This window comes from Thalia democratica, chromosome 9 (assembly GCF_965202585.1).
Source record: "Thalia democratica chromosome 9, ktThaDemo2.hap1.1, whole genome shotgun sequence".
NCBI lineage: Eukaryota > Metazoa > Chordata > Thaliacea > Salpida > Salpidae > Thalia > Thalia democratica.
The window spans coordinates 9,716,336-9,738,569 of record NC_139173.1 but is presented as its reverse complement, the minus strand read 5'-3'; the positions used below and the strand labels follow the sequence as shown (position 1 = coordinate 9,738,569).

General features: G+C 24.8%; 1 protein-coding gene across 2 annotated transcripts; it reads left to right on the top strand.

Annotated features, from left to right (window-relative positions):
* The first annotated feature begins 12,527 nt into the window (after positions 1-12,527).
* On the top strand, positions 12,528-22,234 carry LOC145844046 (chondroitin sulfate synthase 1-like). Of its 2 annotated transcripts, none has more exons than XM_082951377.1 (10): positions 12,528-12,635; positions 13,788-13,815; positions 14,082-14,165; positions 15,588-15,766; positions 15,927-16,021; positions 16,414-16,545; positions 16,851-17,087; positions 19,670-19,795; positions 20,858-21,021; positions 21,419-22,234. In XM_082951377.1, the coding sequence occupies exons 1-10, from the start codon at positions 12,536-12,538 to the stop codon at positions 21,669-21,671; spliced, it is 1,398 nt and encodes a 465-aa protein (XP_082807503.1). In that variant the 5' UTR covers positions 12,528-12,535; the 3' UTR covers positions 21,672-22,234. The 2 variants fall into 2 exon arrangements, with proteins under 2 accessions (XP_082807503.1, XP_082807504.1); XM_082951378.1 differs by having other exon boundaries at positions 15,933-16,021; positions 21,419-22,233.

The following is a 22,234-nucleotide window of genomic DNA, read 5'->3' as shown; positions in this document are numbered from 1 at the left end:
ATTTTTTAATAGAAAACTAAAAACTATACAGGTCATCGAAGTTATGAGTTGTGTTTGTTAATACAAAAGTTAACTGAAAAAGCTCAATTAATTGAGCTAAAACTTCAGAAAAAAACTACCGTGCTTGAAAATTTTAACATTTGAAAGTTTAACCTGTTTTGATTTATAACCAAAAAACTATCAGAATTATGATAAAAACTTATTACATAAAAATTGGTTTGAGCTTTAATTTTTTTTTAGTTGCTCTATGACCTAGGTAAAGTAAATAGTATGTGTGTAGCTCGATGACCGAAAATCTTTCTATAAAACTATTGTTTATCAAACGATAAGAAAGCGCTTAAAAAGTTTGGTCTAAAGGACATGGTATACAAAGGTACCTTTCGGTTATCGAGTCGTACATTACATGCTTATACAACTTCTTACGAGCTATTACACATACTTTTTTATCATCTAAATGTTTAAATCTTCAGTAATAAAACAATCAATTAAACGAAACAAAAGAAAAATAAACGACAATTAAGAGAATTTTGTGTTTAAAAATAAATTGAAGACTTGTCTAATATTATAAGAACTATTATATATATATATGTATTTATCTAATTATATAAAAACTATAGTTTATTCAGCTGTTTCACAAATGAAATGTAAAATTTCAAGTGCTCCTCAGTAAGCTGTAGTTTATTATAATAGTAAACAGAAATTTAGATTTTGAAAATTTTTATAATAATTGTGACTCAGTAATGGTACAGTTTATTATACGATTAGCTGAATTTGAAATAATACGCTGTAAATGTTAATTTATGCTTTCAGGAAAGTTTAGAAAGGTTATTTTGGAAAAATGTTTTAATCTATTAAACATTTTTTTAGACTGTTGAAAAAATATCATAAAATACTCGTGTTTGCTGCTTCAATTTTATTCTGTTTTAATATTTAGTTGGTTTTATTTTCGTTAAAAAAGTATTTTTGGTAATGGATGCATACGTTTTGTCTTTCGCTTTTCTTGTGTAGTGTTACGTTCTTATCTGATTTTTCGATTTTTATTTTTTCTAAGTTACAAAGTTTGCAGCCGAATTTAGTATTGAATTTTGATTTTGTCCTGTTTAATATTTCCCATTTAGTTTTGTAGTCTGTATTCTTACCTTTTAAGTTCCATATGTAGTTCGCTAGTTCTGTTGTGTGTCTTTTGTTAAATATTGTTGAATGATGATTTGTGGTTTCTGTATCTTTGTTTAAAAATATTTCCTGTGGATCATATATACTGCTTTGTTGTTTTATTTGATGTTACTGTTGCTTTGTATACTATATTTGTCACTAGGCATTCCTTATTTAAAGGGCAAGGTTCTTAACGGCAATTACAAAGTTTATCTTTTATAATGCTTTTATCGTCTATATTGCTTTTGTTTAATATTTTATTGTTGTAAGCTAAAATTTTACTTCTGAAATTATTTGTACAACTGTAAGATATTTTAATTGTGTTTCGGTTGAATTTTTGTGAAATGGGTGGTAATCAGGTTTAAGAATTGTTTGCCTATTTTGGAAGTTATATTAAGACTGAATGGTGGGTTGAAATATATTATGTCTCTTTTTCTTTGTTTTTTATTTCTTTCTGGTAAAGTGGTCTTATCGTATTTTAAGGTGTTTTTATAATTGGCCGAATTTAATGCTTTTTGGTATTCATTTTTTACATTGTTGAAGGATTCTTCGTTATTAGAGAGTTTTAATAATCTTCTGTTTATTGTTTCAGGTACTTGTTTTAGTATTTGTCGGGGGTGATTGGAGTTGTAGTTTACGTATAAAATTTTATCAGTATTTTAAGCTAAAAGTGTAATTTTTCTTTTTTATTTTTAGTTTTACTTGTAAAGTAGAAAGAATTTTACAATTTTAAGCATAAATTAGATTTTGTATAATTTTTAAAAGTTTTATAGAAGTGAATTTTACTATAACCGAAATTAACTTTTATAAATAAAAATATGAAGATGAGTAATATTTGCCTAAGTCTAAAAGTGTAAAAATAGATAGCAAAAAATATTTGCAAACTAAAAAAAGATTTTTTTTCTTTTTCTTAGAAAAAGAGATTTTTTAATATAAGTTTGCTTGAAAAGCGAATCTGAGCTAACTATCTAAATACTTAATTTTCTGTTAAAATATATACATCTACAAACATTTTTTTACATTGACATGCAAAAGAAAAAAAAGTTTTAAGTATTCAGAACTTAATTCAAAATATTAATCTTAAAAAATAATCTTAAGAATAACCAGATAGAAAATAATTCAGTCGAAACTAAACCACTGTTATTGCAACCAAACAAATGAACTTTTGAGCAAAAAATTTTAGTACTAATTGACAAATACCATTAACTCCTAAACAAAAGTAAATAGACGAGTAGCAATGATCACTAATGACCTCGATAATCCTTATCTAATAGATGAATTTTAAGTTCATCCTGGAACTTTCAAAAATGACTTATATTTTTCAAATACAATGGTAGCTTAGTCCATAACTTACTACCATGGTAGAATAGCGATTTATGACTTATTTTGCTAATGAATCTAAGTAGGAAAAAAAAGTTTCTGAAGACCTCTTATATGATAATTATGGACATTTTTCCTTTTTATGATAATATACTGAATGCTCCTTTGACCAAAATGTTTAAGCATTGATTTTTATCGTGTTCAAAAAGATTTACTAATATATTGTTTAGGTAACGATAAAAAAGCGATCAAAAAGTTTGGTCTGAGGACCTGGTGTACAAAAAAACCTTTATCGAGTCGTACACCACATACTTTTACAATTTCTTAATAGCTAAGAAAATAGATTTTTAAATCTAAACTTTTCAACCTTAAGAGATAGAACAATCAACAAAATGAAACAATATATTGTTTGTTGAACAACAAAAAAAAGTACTCAAATTGTTGGGTCCTAGGACCTAGTGCACGAAAAACCTTTCGTTTATGGAGTAGTACACCACTTGGATACTTTTAAAGTAATGTCCTGGAAGATATAAATAAAAACTAAACGAAAGTTAGCTAAGTAATGTGTTTACTTAAAAATGTTTATTCATAATGCACTCAAAAACTTGTATAATAAATAAGATAAAAATGTAAATACAGTCAAAGCATAAAACTAAAACGAATAAAAATAGAAGTAAAGCACATTTTGAACTTAAAAAGACTTTTAGGCTTTGAATTATATTAAAGCCTAACATAAAAATTAGCTTTAGTTTAATTTATAAAACGAGATAAACAATACTAACAGCAGACATGAAAATACTGGAAGTATAGGTCAATTTTTTTTTAAAGAGGGCAAAATTGTAACAAGCTGAAATAATTTTACGTTGAATTTTATCAGTATCTTATGCTATAAGTTTAACTTTTCTATTTTTTTCTTTGTAATTGGTTGAAACACTTTAAGAAGTTTATATTTGAATAAATAAATAAAAAATAAGTTATACAACTTTTATTACTTTGAAAAGAACTGAGTTTAACTATAAACTCAACTTAACTTTTCTAAATAATGATACAAAAATAAAAAGTGTAAAATTTACTTATTATGAATTTTATGAAAAACCGAAAAACAATAAAAATGAACTATAAAAACAAAAAAAAATCTTCTTTAAAAGATTTTTATATTTATTTAAAAACTTTTTTAACACAAAATGTAAATATAAAGAAGAAAATGACATGTGCAAACCTAAAAAAATAATATTTTTAGCTTTTTTCAGAAAAGTATAGTAATTTATTGTATGTTAACTTGAGACATTAATCTCAGCTTACCATTTATTTATACATTTAACTCAGGTAGGAGTTTAATATCCACAAATGGAAATTTTTGCACGAAGATACTTTTGCACGGCGTCAATTTTGCACAAGGGGTGTTTTTTGCACAAAGACACTTTTGCACGGGTTGAGCTTTTTTTTACTGACTCTATTACCCCTAAACCTTCACCCTCAGTCAGTATTTTTTTCTTGTATTTTTTGATTAGTAGTTTTTATAAGTTTTATTTATTTTTTTGTCACTGTTATCCCTAATCCTTACTATCGGTCGGTAACTGTTTTTTATTTACTTTTTTATTATTGTTTCTAACACTTTTTTTCTTATTTTCTATTATTTATTTTTGATATCACTGTTACCCCTAACCCTTACCCTCGGTCGGTAACTTTAAAAAAATTAATTTATCTATTTTTTTCTTATTTTTTTTCTTATATTTTATTTATTTATTTACTCTCGTGCAATAATGACCCTTAATTCAAAAGTAGGTTTGTTTGGTTACAATAACAAAGGTTCTGTCTAAATCGCAGCATTTTTTATCTGGTTATTCTTTAGATTACTTTAGATTATTTATTAAGATTTTTATTTTGAACTAATTTTAGAATATTTACAAACTGTTTTATATATAAATATATATACTTCTCTAGTATGCCCCTATAAAGATTTGGCGATAGTTGTACTTTTTAACAGAGAGTAAATGGTAACGGATCAAATATGCACGAAGAGACACTTTTGCACGAAGGTATTGGGTATTAAATGACAACTATTATTAACTCATTAAACAAAAAAAATAATGATCACTTATGACCTTGATAATCACTATTTAATAAGCAACTTTTAAGGTCATTCTGGAACTTTCAAAAATTATTTATATTTATTAAATATAATGGTAGCTCAGTACATAATTTACTATAATGGTACCCTATGAATTCATGTCCACTCTTGTTGTTGAATCTGGTAGGTGAAAATTTGTTTCTGAAGACCTGGTATGAAAACTGTGGATATTTTTAACACTCTTAAAGTAACCAATAAAGCTAGCTGGTTACAAATTATTGTTATATTTAAACATAACAATACCTAATTCGTATAGATACAGACTTTAAACATTTTTTTCTGTTTTAATTTTCTAACACTATCATCATATTTCTTAGAATGCATGCATCTAAGTGCTAACATAAAAATGGCTATAAAAGTAACTGCTTTTATTTTTGTAATATACGGTCACGAATAAAAAAATCTGTATTGCAACAGATAGTATATCTTCTTTAGTCTTTTTACTTCTAACATGCTGATTAGAAAAAAAAATATAGTTATAACCTACAATAAGTGTTACAGATATTTAAAAATATAATGAGTCTTATCAAAGATAACTTTCAAAGCTCTGCTGCCTTTTTATAAATTTTTTAGGTAAAAGAGTGCAAATAATCATAAAATATTTCGTACAGCTAAAGAATTTTCTTTTGGAAACTTAGTACAAATTTATGAATTTAGCTTAGTATTAAAAGTTTATAAAATACTTAAAAAAACAGAAAACGAAAAAAAAACACACACAAAACAAACATTTTAGATTTATTACCAAACAAGTTATATACTTAACATTTCAAAAATTTTTTTTTACTTATTTAGAATTTTATTTTAATGAATTAACCAGATAAACTAATTTAAAATTAACTACATTAAAAAACAATTTTGTATTCAGAGTACGTTAGGATTCATTAAAATCTATTGACGTAAGTATTATACTTATCAGGTATGCATTTAAACTTTCAGAAAATTGATTGAACAAAACTGTACGAACTAATCTTTTCATCAGCTAGTTCAGATCATTAATTTAGAATTTCAAAACTTTTTTATAACTTTTTAAGCAAATACATCGAAGTCTAATTTTTAAAACCTCGTCTAAGTTCTAGATAAACTGAATAGTCTTAACGTTTTTGCGAGTTTATTTATAAGTATAACATCTTATGTGTACTTTTTCTCTTAAATACATACTTAACGACATATATATTTTTGTTCTGTATTAAGTAACTTAAACATAAAATGATAAAGAAATATAAAACGTTTTCGTTTAAAACACAAGTTTAAATCGATATGTTAAATTTCTTATATATGCGAAAAAATATAATAAGTACTTTTTGAATACTTCTTCACAACAAAATTTCTAAACTAGACAGTTATATTTAATTAATTTTTTGTAGTTTGACGACATTTAAAGTTTTTTCTTTTGCACATAAAGTATATTGACCATGTTTGTAAGCGTAGATACTTTTATAAGATTAAAAAACTACTATTTCTCAGCATTTACTTTTTGTAAACCTTTTATTCGTACATTTTTCATTAAGATATATATAAAACTTAAAACAAACATAAACTTGTAAAACAATGAAATTTTGAAGCACAAGCTTTCTTGAATATAAAAACCGAGATAGTCGCATAAGAAAAACATTTTATAAATCTTACACAAATAGTTTCGGATATGTAATTAGATCAAAACATTCTAAAGATAAAAAAATTTTGTACACAAATTGAATAATTAAACTTTTCTGCAAACAATGTAAACTTGACCACTACTGATAAGTACTCAAACGTAAAAATGAATAAATGAGATGCTTGTTGTCGTTCTGACTCTATTTATAACAAAACTTTTTAACAATGTAAAGCTTAATTGAAAACGGTTTTGAAAGGCTTTCTTTAGAAAAGTTACGCTTGTAAACTTAAGCTCTTATTTTTACTTTGCACAAAAAATAAAAGCTTTTTATTAAAATGTAGTGTACCGTAAATTTAGTATAGTATAGTTTATATTTTTTAGTATAATATAGTTACGTTTTTTTTTGAGTTAATAAATAAATTTGTATGCTAGTAAATACTAGTTAAGTTAAAGCATAAAACATTTTTATTTTAAAATAGTTTAATTAATTTTAAACTCAAAAAATATCAAAACTAAGACTGTCTAGCGTAAAAGATAAAATAATCGACAACCTAAATTATTTTTTTTCATTTTATTATTTCATTTAGCATAATTAACATACAACAAAAAGAGTAAAGCAGTTAATTATTTTTAGAAAAAAGTAAATTAAAAAAATTTATACTCATTTAATTTTTTTTTGTCACTATAATTTTTTTGTTATATATATTAACTCAGCTTTTGACAATTAAACTAATTGAGATAGCTTTATCATGTATAACATCCAGTTTAAAAACATTTTTTAGTGCGTAAGTTTTGTTTTACTAAGATTATAATTGCGTCGGCAATATTTTACTTTTTTATGTTTAGTATCAACAACTTAATTTCTTAAAGTACGAAAAAAAGAGAGAAAAAAAAGGTCTAGATTAAGAAAAAGATAAAGCAACAGATATTTTTACTGTTACTTCTGTAGTGTATTAAAGTACAGTGTGTTATATTAAAAGTTGATTTATAGTATTAGTAAAAATTTTGTATGCTTTGAAATCAAAAATTCTGCTTTTTTATTACAAAATTTTATTTTTGTTCAGCTGTAAAATTAGTGAAAACAGTTAAGATGTAAAAAATTATTTGCTATAAATCATAATGTTTAAAGTTCAATATAGCGTTCAGTCAGTATTTTATTGATTAAGGTAATAATCAGTATTTGAAGAAAATAACATTCAATATCAAATATAGAGTTGAGTTTATTTACAATTTCGTAAGATCTTTGTTCTAAGTTTGAATAAATTTTTCAACTATATGAAAAATTTTGGTTCTAAGAACTTGAAAAGAATAAGTAAAACTAAACTTTATTGTTTTCTTTTTGTTGTAAAACAGGCCATGAAAAGTACTTCTGTCAGCAGTTGTTTTCATTGCCGTAAACATGTAGATTTAACGCTACAAGTAGTGCGATTGCCAATTTGTTGTGATAACTAGACTACATATTGTCACATGGTTCAATTAAACTTTTTTATATTGCTTCAATAAAACAGTCAAAAAACTTTTTAAAACTTTTAGTAAATTCAGGTTATGATTCTTTTGCAGTTGGTGTAAATTATATTTTGTGCAATATGGAACTCGAGCTGTATAAGCAGATAAAAAAATTATCTTCAAAGTATTCAACTCTGAATGTAAGTGTAAATACCTTACCAAAGTAAAAAAACAATAGTTCAGATTCTAATTGTAAACATAGTAACTTTTTTTTAATTAACAATAAATAAAAAATTGTTTTAAAGTACTAATTAAAATTAAAAGATTAGTATAAAATATTTACCCAAGGAACTCGATTTTAATAAATTTAATTTAAATAATTAAAAATCAAAACGAACATTTAATAATTAATTTGATTAAAACTAAAGCAAATTTAGTATCTTAAACATTTTCATTTATTAGGTTTTTTTACAAATTAACTTACTAACTTTGATCAATTAACTAATCAGTAAAGTTAGTATTTCAATTGATGATCTATTAGTCTTTATTTTTGGCTAGTTGACCTCATTGGTAGTTTTTTTAAAATTTATTTTATGGTTTTTGAATTGTGAGGTTAAACTATTCTTGTTTTTAATAAAGTATATCTAATTCGAACTTTTTGAACTTTTTATTAAAACTAACTTTTTTGTTTAATTGTGAGAGATAAAGCAGCAAAAATGCATCATAGATTGTAGTTATCAAAGTTTTTACCTTTTTTAAATCAATCAATACTTTACGTAATTGAAAAAAAGCAGAAATTTTATTCCATATTAAAAAGCTATGTTTAGGTTTAGCTATATTTTTATTTTGTTTAAAATATTTTACTGAAAAGTCAAAGTTAATTCATAGTTTCGATAAACATTATAAATGATATATTTTCATTAAAATGGCTTTTTTAATAAAAACAGATTATTTTTAAAGTTAGTACAAACTTCTTAAAACAACAAAGTTTGAGTAAAAGTCTTCTTAAAAACAGTTAATTTCGAAAATGTGACTTATAATGCTTTGTTTGAAGTATGAAAACTTTTTTTTTTTAATGTTTTATAATTACAAATTTTTCTCACGGTCAATTAACCGTTAAAATTTTAAAGGGCAATTGTAATAAATTCGAAAATTTTCATTTTTCAAAACAAAAACATCTTTTTTTTACAAATTTTTTATTTAAAAAATTAAAAATAAGCTATTTTTGAACTTATACGTAGATAAGCTACACGATTGTATCAAGTTTTAAAGCTATTTATGGTATTTTTACCCTTTTAAACGTTTAAAAATAGAAAACCATCTCTTTAGTTTATATCTTAGTTAGTAAAGTTTTAATTTAAATTTATTTTTAAATAAAAAAAAAATTAATAAAATACACTAATCAAAGACATTGTTTAAACAATGTATAACCATGTACAAAAGACTTATGTGTAAACAATTACAGTCAAGCTAGATACTAACTAAACCGACATGCCTAGTTTTAAATACTTTTAAGACTTTTTTTTATATTAACCATTGTTTTACTATTAGTTTATTTAAATTTTAATACTTTGCTTTGTTTACACTAATAATGCATAGATTAATAAACTTTTAAACTGTAAATACAGAAAAAATTGTAGTAAAGTTTTTTTTGCTGACTAAAACAAAAGCTAAGACATTTTTATGTAGCGAAGCATAAGTTAAAAGAAAAGTAAATCTAATAAAGACAACTTATTATTAGTTTGATAGTAAAACTTTATTTTCATTAAAATAGATTTAGTTTGAAGTTTTAAATTGTCAATCAAGCTGACTTGTTAATTTTTAACAGTAATAAACTGTAAGTAAAAATACATGACTTAAAAGTATAAATTTTATAAAGTTTACTTTGTTATTGGTTTAATACTCCAAAAAAGTTGTTTTAAATAAAAGTTTTGAACAAGTAATGTATTTCTTATCGTAGTTAAGGTTTAGAAATATTAATGTTTTTAATCTTTTAGTTGCAAGTTCTACTTTGATTTTTTTATTTACGGTTTTTTTATCTGATTTTTCCTATATACATAACTGAACAAGTTGTTTAGGTTTTAAAACTTTAGATAGTAACATTTACATTTGACAAGTTTCTATTTTCAAAGCTTTTAAAAGTTAGTAAAAAAAAAGTAAAGAAATTAACAAAATGGCAAGTATTTATTATGACTCTATTTCTACATTGAAGTTTAAACCACCGATATAAAAGTCTTTATTTTTATAATTGTATAACATATTTTTTTAAAGACTAAGTAATGAGTTTGTATACTGATAATTAAACTGTTTTACGTCAAAAAAATATCTTCAAAAAATTAATAGTTACAACAAAATTTAATTTATTAATTTACTTTAAAGTTGGTTAAATTTTTACAAAGTGTTGTTATAAGAAGAGTTATTCATCTAAAGCTATTAAAGTGACAAAGTTGTGGTAAAATAAACATTAATAAAACTCTAGACTTAAAAAAAAACTTTTGAAATTATTTTTTCGATTAACTTATGAGTTTAAATTTTAACACTAATGCTCGAGGTTTCTATCGATATACTAGCTGTTTTAAAATGAGATAAAGCGAGCTTTTTTTTCAAAAGAAGCATTTTAACTTTTGAAAAGCGAATGTTGTTCGTTTTTAATTGCTTCCTCACTATAGCAGCTAAACCTAGATGCAATTTAAAATAGAAAGTAGTAACTAAAACATAGATTTGGATTTACAGTTCAAAGAAATGTTTTAGTATTTTTGCAGTTTAGTTAAATTGCTATGAATAAATTTTATTTTTTAAATGAAGAATTAAAAAAAAAAAGCTTTTAAAGAAAAACTTATAGTTTAAATGATACTAAAAATATTGTTTAATCAGTCAATTTGAGTAAAAAAAAATATCTACCACGATTTCAATACAACTTCAACCTATTGGCAGTTAAATCAATTAAGATATTGGTAAAAATCTGGTTTTAAAGTTTTTGAATAAAATTTTGACCCAATTTCAAAAACAACTAAACAAAAGAATATGCTAATTTTTAAAAATACAAGTTAAAATAAATAGCAGAACTAAAAAAAATTAACTTTATTTTTAACTTTTATAAAAAATTGTTTATACAATTTATAAAACTAATAGAAGAAAGTTATAAGAAAATCAAGGCTAACAGTTTTACAGATTTAGTTTTTAGAGTATCAAATACTTATCTAGAAAATTTTTTTTAATTTAGTCAACTCCTAAACTACTTTACTACTACTAATAACAATTAAGTCATAATTTCGCTTCTTAAGAAAATTATAAGCGGACCTTAAATATTTCAAAATGCTATTTTTAAAAACAAGAAGTTATAAAAAGACTTAGTTGTTTACTTAAAATTTTATTAAAAAAGTAAAGCATCAAAAAAAAAAAGTAACTAGTCTGTTTTAAATTTTTTTAAAGTTCAAACAACTAAGTAAAGTAAAAACAACTGAGCAGGTTAAAGTTATATCTTTCTAAGATCAAAATATTTAATTGAAAATACAAAAATTATAAGTTAATAGACAGTTTTTAACAAAAAGTCAGTGTAAGTATCTATTTTTTATAATGATATATTTTTTTGAGAAATTAAATGCTATTAAAAATATAAAAAGCATTAAGAAGCAAGATAGAACTTAACATATTTTTTAGTAGAATAAAGGTAGTAGAATAAAAAAAAGCATAAAAAACGTTTTCACGTTATGGTAAACGTGTATTTAGAAAATTAACATTATAAACAGGATCTACTTGATAAAACGTTTTTATAAAAATATGTACTTAGATTTAGTGATTAGTTTATAAGTGTGAATTATTTAATATTTAAGTGTATAGCTATCGTTATATATACACGAGTTTTCTAAATACTTTTCTATTTACAACAATCATGATTATATAAATGCATAATTAAGTTTGAAAAGTTTACGAAAAATTAAAAAATGAAAAAAACTTTAACTAGGTTTGTTTACAAAATCGGTTTATACTTTATTAGAAATATATTTTATTATGTATATATATACATATATATATGTTAGTTTTGATATTGATAGTATTGATTAAGATTTATAAACCATTTGAAGTTGCCAGTGAGAATACTTTGTTTGTTGAAGTAGTTTTTGAAGCAATTTTTTAACATGTTTCAAGATTTTTTTCTTAATGCAAACTAAAAGTTTTCCTTTATTTAAATATTTTAACTTTTGAATTTACTCTATAGTAAGGAAACTAATTAAAAACAGAACAATTACCTAATGTTATAAAATAGTAACAGTAGTTAAACGTTTAACCATTACAATAAAACTACTTATTTTCAAAGCTCTAAAAATATTGAGATAAATTATTTAAAAAGATCAAGTTTTTATTTTTTTTTAAATAATACAAAAATCTTATCTAGAATAAAAAAGCAGCACATTTTTTTAAACACTTTATTCATTAAGAATGAAATTGTACATTAGTGTTTGTAATATTGAAAATGTAATAGCATGATATTTTAAAGTAAAGATGTCAAACATTCATTGATGTATGAAAGTTTTAAAACAAAAGACAAGTGGTATTCATTACTTCAAACTACTATCATTAAAATGAGACAAACTCTTTATAAAATTTGTAATTTTTTAATTGTCATGTAATTTTTTGATAATGCTTAACGTTTGTAAATATAATGTTGACTTTTATATTATTTCAATAAAACGCAATTAACAAAGTTAATTTTTAACGTTAGAACAGTTTAAAAAAGTTTTTTGTTAGCTGCATGAATTTTAATCATATACCTCTGTAACTACTATTTTATTTAATTGGTTAAAAATTTTATTTAAAGATCCATATACTAATACTAACAACTTAAAGAAAATCTGATAACTTAACTGATGTTTTTACAGTTATCTTTTGTAATGATAAACATATTGAAAGGGTCACTGTTTAATCTATTTTTCATTGGCATAGGATGGTATTCAACTGAATTTGTTTTGGAACACGCTCAATCTATTCAAAGTAAGTACTTTGTTAGCTCTAAGTTTCAGTGTTCTGATAAAGTTGTAGAACAACTTGCAACAGTTAGTTATAAATACAGAATATTTTTATAAGTACTAAGTGTATATAAAAAGTCTAAAAAGATTTATTACAATTACGAAGCACGGCTTTTAAAACTTGAACCCAGTTTTATTGTATTAGCTGTAAAAAAGGATTTTTATTATAAGCTCAAATAAAATGCTAGATATTAGTGCAAAAAAAATATTTAAGAAGGTTTTTCTTAAGTGTCATTCGTGCTTTATTGGCAAATGTATCTTAAAAAAAAGGATAGCATGTTATTTTTAATAGTTTCAATAAAAATCAGACTTCAAAAATCATACAAATTTGTATCTTAAATAGCCACTTATAATTATAAGCAGTACTTTATTTTCATACGAATATATAAACTAAAAATGTATCAAAAGTATTTATAGTCCGTTTAAAATTCTTTAAACACTTATATATTGCTTAGTAAGCTGCTGTAGACATTTTGATTTGACTCTTTAAAAAAGTAATATATTTAAAGTACTTATTACTTTTAGTCTAAAATAACAAATGGTAATACTAACCGTCTAAGTAAGTCTAATTAAAGTTTTTTATAAATCTAGAGAATTTAAAATAATAGCAGAAGTTTATGCTTAGAAATGAATTATATATTTTTTCTATTATCAAATCTAAGACTTTTTCTTAAATAAGTAGAGTATTACACGTTCAAATATAAAGACAAAACATAGATTTTAACTAAAACTGTGTTTATTTTCTGATAAGTCAGTTTAAATACCACACAAACAAAACATATGAACCGTTTTGAGTGATACATAATAACGGTAGGGTATCACTTTTGCACGGCGTCACTTTGCACGTATTTATCCTTTAATTCGGCCCTTAATTCGACCCTAACTCTAACCTTGACTCTAAACCTAACTCAGACCCTAACCTCGTACAAAAGTGACGCTCGTGCAAAAGGGACCTGTCCCCTACAATAACATATACCATAAACATTAAAAAATAAAGACTTTATTTTATACTAAATCTATTAAAAGTACTTTATACATAATGTACTACATAAATCTTTCAGAATGTATACTATCAAAGTAGAAAGTATCTTTTTTATTACTCATATTTGCTTTACAGATTACATAAGAAGAAACAATTGTACTAAGTAAGTCTCTCATAACTTTCTATTATACTCTTAAAATGAGCTAAAACTTTCAAAAATAAGTTTTAAACTTGCATGCTTGCCTAATTTTTTTACCATTTCTAAGGCAATTTAAATTTAATTTATACTCTTTCTGTACAATTAATTTAAACTAACTTATAATTTTTGAAAAATAAGTACTCTTTTAGTGCAACTACTATTTTACTGTTTATAGTAGAGCAAAACATGTTTTTAAAATATAAATAAGTTACAAAAATGTTTTATCACAGAAAGTTCGAATGCAATGAAAATATATTAAAAAATGGACCTGAAATTGACCAAAAAGTAATGAAAGTTGAAAAAAGTTATTACAGGTCTATAACTAAGTACTTGTTCTTCATTATATTTAAAATATAGAAAGTTAATACTTGACATATACACACACAGTGTGTTTACATACATATTACACACATATATGTAACTTTCTCAACTGTTAGATGTTTTATAAAAACAACATAAAATTACTAATTAATTTTAGATAAACATTAACAACAATTTGCAAAGTACTTAATACAAGGAAAGCTAGCATTGTTTCCCAGCGCTACACTAATAAAACATTCTATTGAGTTGTCATAATGCAGTTGGTAGTGCTAAATTTCATATTAACCTAAATTTATAAATTATTCGACTTTTGCCAATGTTTATTGGTTATACAAAATTATTTTATGCTGTTTTACTTTAAATAATCGAATTAGTTTTCAAGCTTTTGTTATTTTATTTAAAACGCGAAAAATATTAATAACATCTGTATGTTAATTAATACACGGGCAAAGTAGTGAACAACATAGCTTTTAGGGACTTTAATTTAGATTTGTTAATTATGAAAACCTTATTTATTATGTGGTGATTCAAAAGCAAAATATCATTAAAGCTGAATTTTCTCAAAATATTAAATGCTTGTGCTTTATTAAAAACTATAGTATATTGAACTATAAAAAAGCGCTCAAAATATTTGACCCTAAGACCTGGTGCACGAAGAACCTTACACTTATCGAGTGGCACACCACGGACACCTTTTAATTTCTTGTCCAGACAAATTTATACAATTTGGATTTTTACGAAGTGATACTAGTTCCTTTTCGAAAATGATTAGAATTGCAATAAAATAGATTTCTATGCTTACTTTGTTGGTTAACCGCCAAAAAGTTTAATCAAACTTTTTTTTTACTCGACAACTAACCTTCAGTTTTTCTAAAACTAGACCTTAAACTAGCATTACGCTTTTTTACATTTTAGTTATTTTACACATCTTTAATTAAAGTGTTTGTAAATTAAACAAAAACGGTTTAGTTTTGGCAATTAAAATTTTCAAAAAGCTTTACTTATCACAATAACTTTAAGTACATAACTTTTCCAATAAGTTTTTTTTTAAACAAAACCTGATAAATTAGTATATTGCAAATCACATCTAGCTTTACTCTTTTAAATAAACTTACATTAAGTTTAAAAAATCTGATAAAAATTCTTTCGTGTGCCGAACTTATAAAAAAAAAGTTTTTGCGGACTGCGTAACTTTGAAAGCTAGTTGTATAAGAATAAATAAAAAAATTTTAAAGAAAAATAGTTATAAAAAAATCTTACATGATAGTAATTACTTCATCTAAACTAATAAATCTAAGATAAATAATTGTGTTTAATTTAATATATTTCAAACTTAATTTAGATCAAAGTAGGTGTGTGTATATAAATGTATTGAAAATAGAATTTAAAAAAAACATTATTATTTTCTACCACAGATCTTTTATTTACCGACCGAGAAAGCCCGAAGAAGACGTGAGCAGAAGGTGGAGGTATCTGACGGGCAAGCACAACTACGAGATGATAAATCAGGAACCGAGAATCGGGCTGAACGGGATGTGGCGGCACGAGTTGCAACAAGTTGAAAATTTCGCGAAAAGTTTCGTGAAAGATACAGGTCTCGCTTGAAAGCTTTATTGTTGATACTATTTAAATTTTAACAGTAGACACAATAAAGTATAACAAAAAGTATTAAATAAAAGTGAATTTATGCTTGAACCAAAAACTTAATTAAAAATTTGTTTTTTTGTAAGTTTGCCTGAAATTTAACTTTAAAGTTGCAGACGTTGGAAAAAACAAGAATTTAGAGCTTGTAGATGTATTCAAACATGAAGACGCTTATCATGGAATAAGGTACATCGTCACTTTCAAAGTAAAAAATTGATTTATTTTATAAACGTTTGTACTTATTATTTGAAATTAATTACCGAATTAAAATATATATATTTATGTAAAAACTAGTTTGGCATTAGATTATGTAGAGAATACTTATAAATTATTTAAAATTAATAAAAATTAAGTTGATAATGAAAATAATTTACTAGATGTAACGTATTCATTAGAAAAAATCTAAAAGAATTAATTATAAACTTGTAAAGTTTAATTATTTTAATGGTTATAAAATTGTCATATCATGAAGAAAAAACTCTTATGCTTAAAATTAAAGACGAAAAATTCATAACTTTGTATAGTTGAAGTTACTTTGTAACAATTAAAAACAAAAACTAAATTGAGCGTGTATAAAACTTTTTTTTAAACATCAAGGAAAAAGAACACGAAACTTCATTTACTACGGTTGAATTAGAACGAAGTTACAGTGAGGGCAAACCAGCTTTGAAAAGAATTGTTTCTGATGCTAATAGTGACGTCATTAACCTCATAATGCCCATTTCAAAAGTAAAAGCAATTTTATACCATTTGCTTTTCAAAGTATGTACAACTAAAGTCGACTTGAAATATTTAAAACTGTAACGATAATAGTTCCTAATTTTATATTGTCAGGTTTTGAAATAGTATGCATAGCTTAAAAATATTTAGTAAAAATTTTTGTAGGCTTAAATATAAAGAATAAAACTTAAATCATATTTAAAGTATTTTAGGTAAATTGATATTCTCTAATAAGTAACCCAATTTTTTTTCTAAAGTTTTAGATAATAAAAAATTAATAATCATAACAAATCTATTTGTTTTTCACTTTCGAGGTAGCTGACCGGTTTTTGCGCTTTCTAAAAAACATCGAGGAGAGAGTACTGGTGAAAAACGCGCGCGGAATCCGGCTGGTCTTCGTCATATTTCAAAGCGACGATCAAGCTGCCGACGACGCGACAGTGAGCACGATAAAGAAGTTCCGCAAGAGAAACGCGAAAGTCGACATCAGGTACAAGAAGTTGGGAGGGAAGTTCAACAGGGCACGAGGGTTGCACGCCGGTATTGAGCTGGTGAGCTTTTAATTTTCTAATTTGAACAAACAAATAGAAAGGTGATTGTATACGAGCTGCATCAATCACGTAAATTTAAAACATGGCTTTGTGCTACTTGAAGCAGAAAAATTGCATATTCTTAACACACCGCGTTTATGTTGATTTTTTTGAATACAAGTTTTTTTTGTTATACAAATGGTTTTATTGTGTTAAGTAAAAAAAAAATTTTTTATGAAAAATTTTTTTTAAAACACTTCAACTAAAATAAAGATTTTTTAACTAGGTGTAAGTAAAAGAGTGACTTTACACTAAGTTTATATAACCCGTAAACATTTTGGCAGAAGTTCGGCGGTTTAAAAAAAAAAAAAGATTATATTTTTAAACGGTAAATGCAAAAAAAAAAAGCTAACGGAGCATTTTACAGGTGGTATATTAAACAACAAAAGTAGCGCTCGAAAATTATGGGACGTGTTAAAAAGACTTTCGGTTATCATTCTTATTAAACTTTAAAACACGACTTAATTTCATTTGAAACCATGTTTTTTTTTTAAAAACAAACACCTAAGAAATATAACTAAAACAAAACCGATTTACTGATATTAATTCTGTTATTCTGAGTCTTTTTACACCAAAATTATACAATTTTTAATGATAGATGTAAAAAAATATAAAACAACTGGAGCATGTAAAGTTAAAATAAATGATAATTAATATTAATTGTCATAGATATAAAACTTTATTAGCTTTTAATGACTTAAAATAGGTTATAATTTTTTTTTTCGAAAGTAGGTTTAATAAATCTTTAGTATTGAACTATTGATTTTTGTTATGGTGCCTTTGCTTATCTTTTTTCTTTTTATTTTTGATTAAAAGTTTGTTGTTACGTAGTCTAACGAAAGCATTTTATCTATTTTTAGAGATAATAAGCGAAACTTATTTTTTGCAATTTATGTTAAAAAACGTTCATTTTTCATTTAAGAAAAAAAAAGAGTTTTTTGTTTAAGTTTTGTAATGTTTTTATTTTGATGTACTTTTAAAAATCGTTGTGTAGTAGTAATCTTTACCTTATAGATATTTTTAACTTTATGAAAACTTTAATCATATTAATGTTAACTAATTTTCAAAATGGTAAATGTTTTCAAAGTTGCTTTATACGTAGTTAAGTCCGCAAAAAATTTCTGCTCTAGTATATTTATTTTCGTTCTTAAATTCAACTTTTAAGTATTTCATTGCAGTAGTTTACAAGTTTAAAACCTGTTGTTCACTCTAGATTTTACAGAATATCTTACTCTTGATAAAAAACACTTATGTTTGTAAACTGTCTTTATGAAAAAAGGTTAAAAAAATTGTAAATAAAGTTAAACTTAAAGAAATATACGGAACAATACAAAAGTATTTACAAAATACTCAGTTTTAGTTTTCTGTGCGCAAGAAGAAAGTTTTGTTCATGCGTATTTAAAAAAACACTACTTTATTGTGTTTATTTTTAGATATTTTAAACCAATTTGTGTTGCCTGAGTACTATCATATTCTTTATTCTTTTGTTAACAACTTTTTAGTGGGTATTATATTGCTCTTTTGATGTTAAAGTTTTAAATTTATACAGTATGTTTCATTGTTTAGTTTTTTGGCATGAATAAAACTTTTGATTTCTTGTACTTAAGTTCAAAAAAAAAATTTAAAGAGTTTGCTGAACTTTCATTTTTTATGTTTGTGCTGCTTTTTATTTAATAATCGACTTTAGTTGTGTTTGTGCTCATGTAATTTATTAGAGCAACTTTGTATATTTCATTCAAAGAAAGAAAATTCTTATGCCTTATGTTATGTATTGTATAGTTATTTTTAACTTACATACTAATTTAAACATTTTGTGATATAATAAGGTTTGTGCTACTGTGTTTTTAAGCTAAATCTTGATTTGTTTTTGGTTTTATAGAGTAGCGGAACGGGTCAAATATGCACGAAGAGACACTTTTGCACGAAGACCTTTTTGCACAGAGGTTCACTTTTGCACAAAAGGTCATTTTTGCACGAGAGTGAAAAAATAAGAAAAAATTAAAAGAAAATAGATATAAACATTACAAAAAAAAACAAGAAAATAAAATGTACCGGCTAAGGGTAACAGTGACAGTAGAAACAAATAACAAAAAAAAAAAAAAAAAAGTTACCAACCGAGGGTAAGGTTTATGGGTAACAGTGATAAAAAAAACCTAATAAAAACTATTAATCAAAAAAAACAAGAAAATAAAAAGATAAAATCAAAATTTATAGAAAAGCAAAAAGACAAAACCAAAAAGAATTACCGACCGAGGGTAATAGTAATAGAAAAAATAAAATAATTAATTAAGGTAAAAAAAAACTTTTTTTTTCATCCCGTGCAAAAGTGTCTTCGTGCAAAAGTGTCTCTTTATGCATATTAGACTACTACCCACAGTATAGATTTATTAAAACGATAAATTAATCTATTCTTTTACAAGAAAGAAATCAATTAATAGTTTAGGCTCTTACATTTGTAATTAAACTTTATTATATTGTTAAAAGCTAAGAACTACATATAGTTAAATTTTAAGTAAAGCTAGTGTAAATAATTTCAATAAAAGGTGAGCAGAGATGAGATTGTGATGTTTTTGGACGTGGACATCGCGCCAACACTGGAATTTTTGCGACGCGTCAGACTCAACGTGGTGAGGGGCGAACGTGCCATGTTTCCTGTTATATTTTCACAAGTAGGTTTCCACTAGCTACACAAATATGCTTAACTATAATGAACTGTTTAAAAGAATTTAATTGTTTAAGTACTTATTAGCATTTAGTTTAATTAATATAAAGTGATAAATAATGAATACAAAAATAGTGTACTTAAACAGTAATTAAATTAAAACAAATTATTTTAAACGAGCTTAGCCTAAAAATAAATAAATACTTCGCTAATGAATACAAAAATAAAAGTAAAGTATTTGTTCAGATGTTTTTAGATACGAAAACAATAAAAACTACACAAACAAATTAAAACAAAACTCGATAAACAGTTTGCAATTATTTTAATGCGTCAAGCTCAATTAACATTATTCTCTTCACCTAAAAATTTTCGCTACACAAAAGCTTTCATCATTAAAGATTTTTTTTTAGGATAAAATTTTAGCTAACAATAGACTAATTGTAAATTTTCTTGAATTTTTTTTTTGCATATACACAGTTTAAATACATTTAAGTACGACCCACAAAATGACTACTCGTCTTAAACGTACAAACTATGTACTAAGTAAAGTGTTTTGTTAAGATGCTTCTACTTGCAATTAAAAGTTACCAACAAACTGAAGCAATGACTATGACAAGGGATCGGCAAATTTTGACCCACAAAGAAATAATCAGTGTGATGTACCTATCAGCTAATAAGTATACTTTCTATAAACATTAAGGCAACCCTTTTTGGTGGTAACTTAGATTAAAGCTGTAAATTACTGATTAATAGTGCTTAGTTGTTGAATTTTTCATAACAATTTAAAAAAAACGGTATTTTATATTTACTACTACAATTTTTTATAATAACTGCACCCCGCAAGTAAGTTTTTCTATAAAAGTTGGTCCGCTACTTATAAAAAGTTACCGATTGAAATCAATTTGAAATTGCTTTGATATATTTAGAATTCATTTTTTAATTAAAAAAGTTTTTCTTAGCGTTAGTTGTCATGATCAAAGTTACTTTATTAGCTAGATAAGATTTTAATTACCAAAGAAGGCCTAATATTGTCAATGTTATAACTTTTTTACAAGTATAATTTTTTTAGTACGACCCTGAAATACTGAAAAAGTCTTCTTTACTGTACGAACCTTTGAAAAACGAGGTGAAAAAAGGCAGTGAAATCAGCAAAAACAACGGATTTTGGTTGTACTACGGCTATGGAATTGCTGCAATTTACAAAAGTGATTATAAAAAGTCAGGTGGTTTCAAGTAAGTTACAGTGCTCGTTAATAAAATAAGAATAACAATTATAATTAGCATATTTAGTAAAACGAAATGAGTAATTAATATTAAATTAAATTCAAACAATTCAACATTCACTGAACTATATGTAGCTAGAGTTAATATGCTTACTATACATCACATATAATATATGCAATGTCTATTTAAATTTTAAGCTTGAGCTTTTTTTTCTTTTAAACACTCTTAATTTTTGATCTGTAATATAAAAATAATATGTATATCAAAAATTTCAGAATAAACAACTAAGTTTTTTGTTTTATTTAAAATAAACTTGAAAAAGTTTATAATAAAGTACGTCTAAATTAAAATTTAAGTTTTTGCTTTCCTAAAAACTTATAGAATTAAAAAATAAAATAAAAATCAGAATTGACATCGAAGGATGGGGCGGCGAGGACGTTGATTTGTACAAGAAGGTCATAACAGGGGTTTCCCCCGAATTCGAAGTCATGTCTACGGTGGACAGGGACATGGTGCACGTTTACCACGGGCGCAACTGCGACCCCAATCTCCCTGACGACCAGCACCACATGTGCATCGGGGCGTGGTCGGAAACTCTCGCGAGCCATCTGGTGGCCGGAACCCTGTACTTGAACGAGAGTCGCGCCGTTGTGACGTAAAAATGACAAACTGTTTCTCATACATGCGTATAATCATATCTGTTTAGTTCTTCACACACGCGTTGCTGTTCAATATACTTGAAAAAGCTGCATTTTTGTACAAATAGCAGGATAGCTGCACTTTTTCTTCAAAAGGATTCAGAGTACCTTGTCGAAACGCTTTAAATGTTTAATTACTTTTAGATAACTTGTAATTAAAAGCAATTTTTTTTTGATGATGAAATACAAAAATGTTATTCATTATATGCTTGATATTATTATACTTTATTATAAATTAATAAAATAGTTTCAAAATATTGTTGCCAAATTACAAAAAAATTGTTTAAAGTCATTAATGTTTTAGTTTATTTAGGTCGTTTTTTTACAATTTTCATACAAACTAGGATGAAGTTAATTTTTGTTGGTCTTATCTATATATATTCTGCTGCATCTCTTTTCTTAAAATTTACTTTTTATGTTAAAAACCAAGGTATTTGATTCTTCAAAACTACTTGAGAAAATACAGAGAATGTTAATAGTTTCTTTTAAAATTAAAGAATTTCAAAACACCTATTAAATAAACT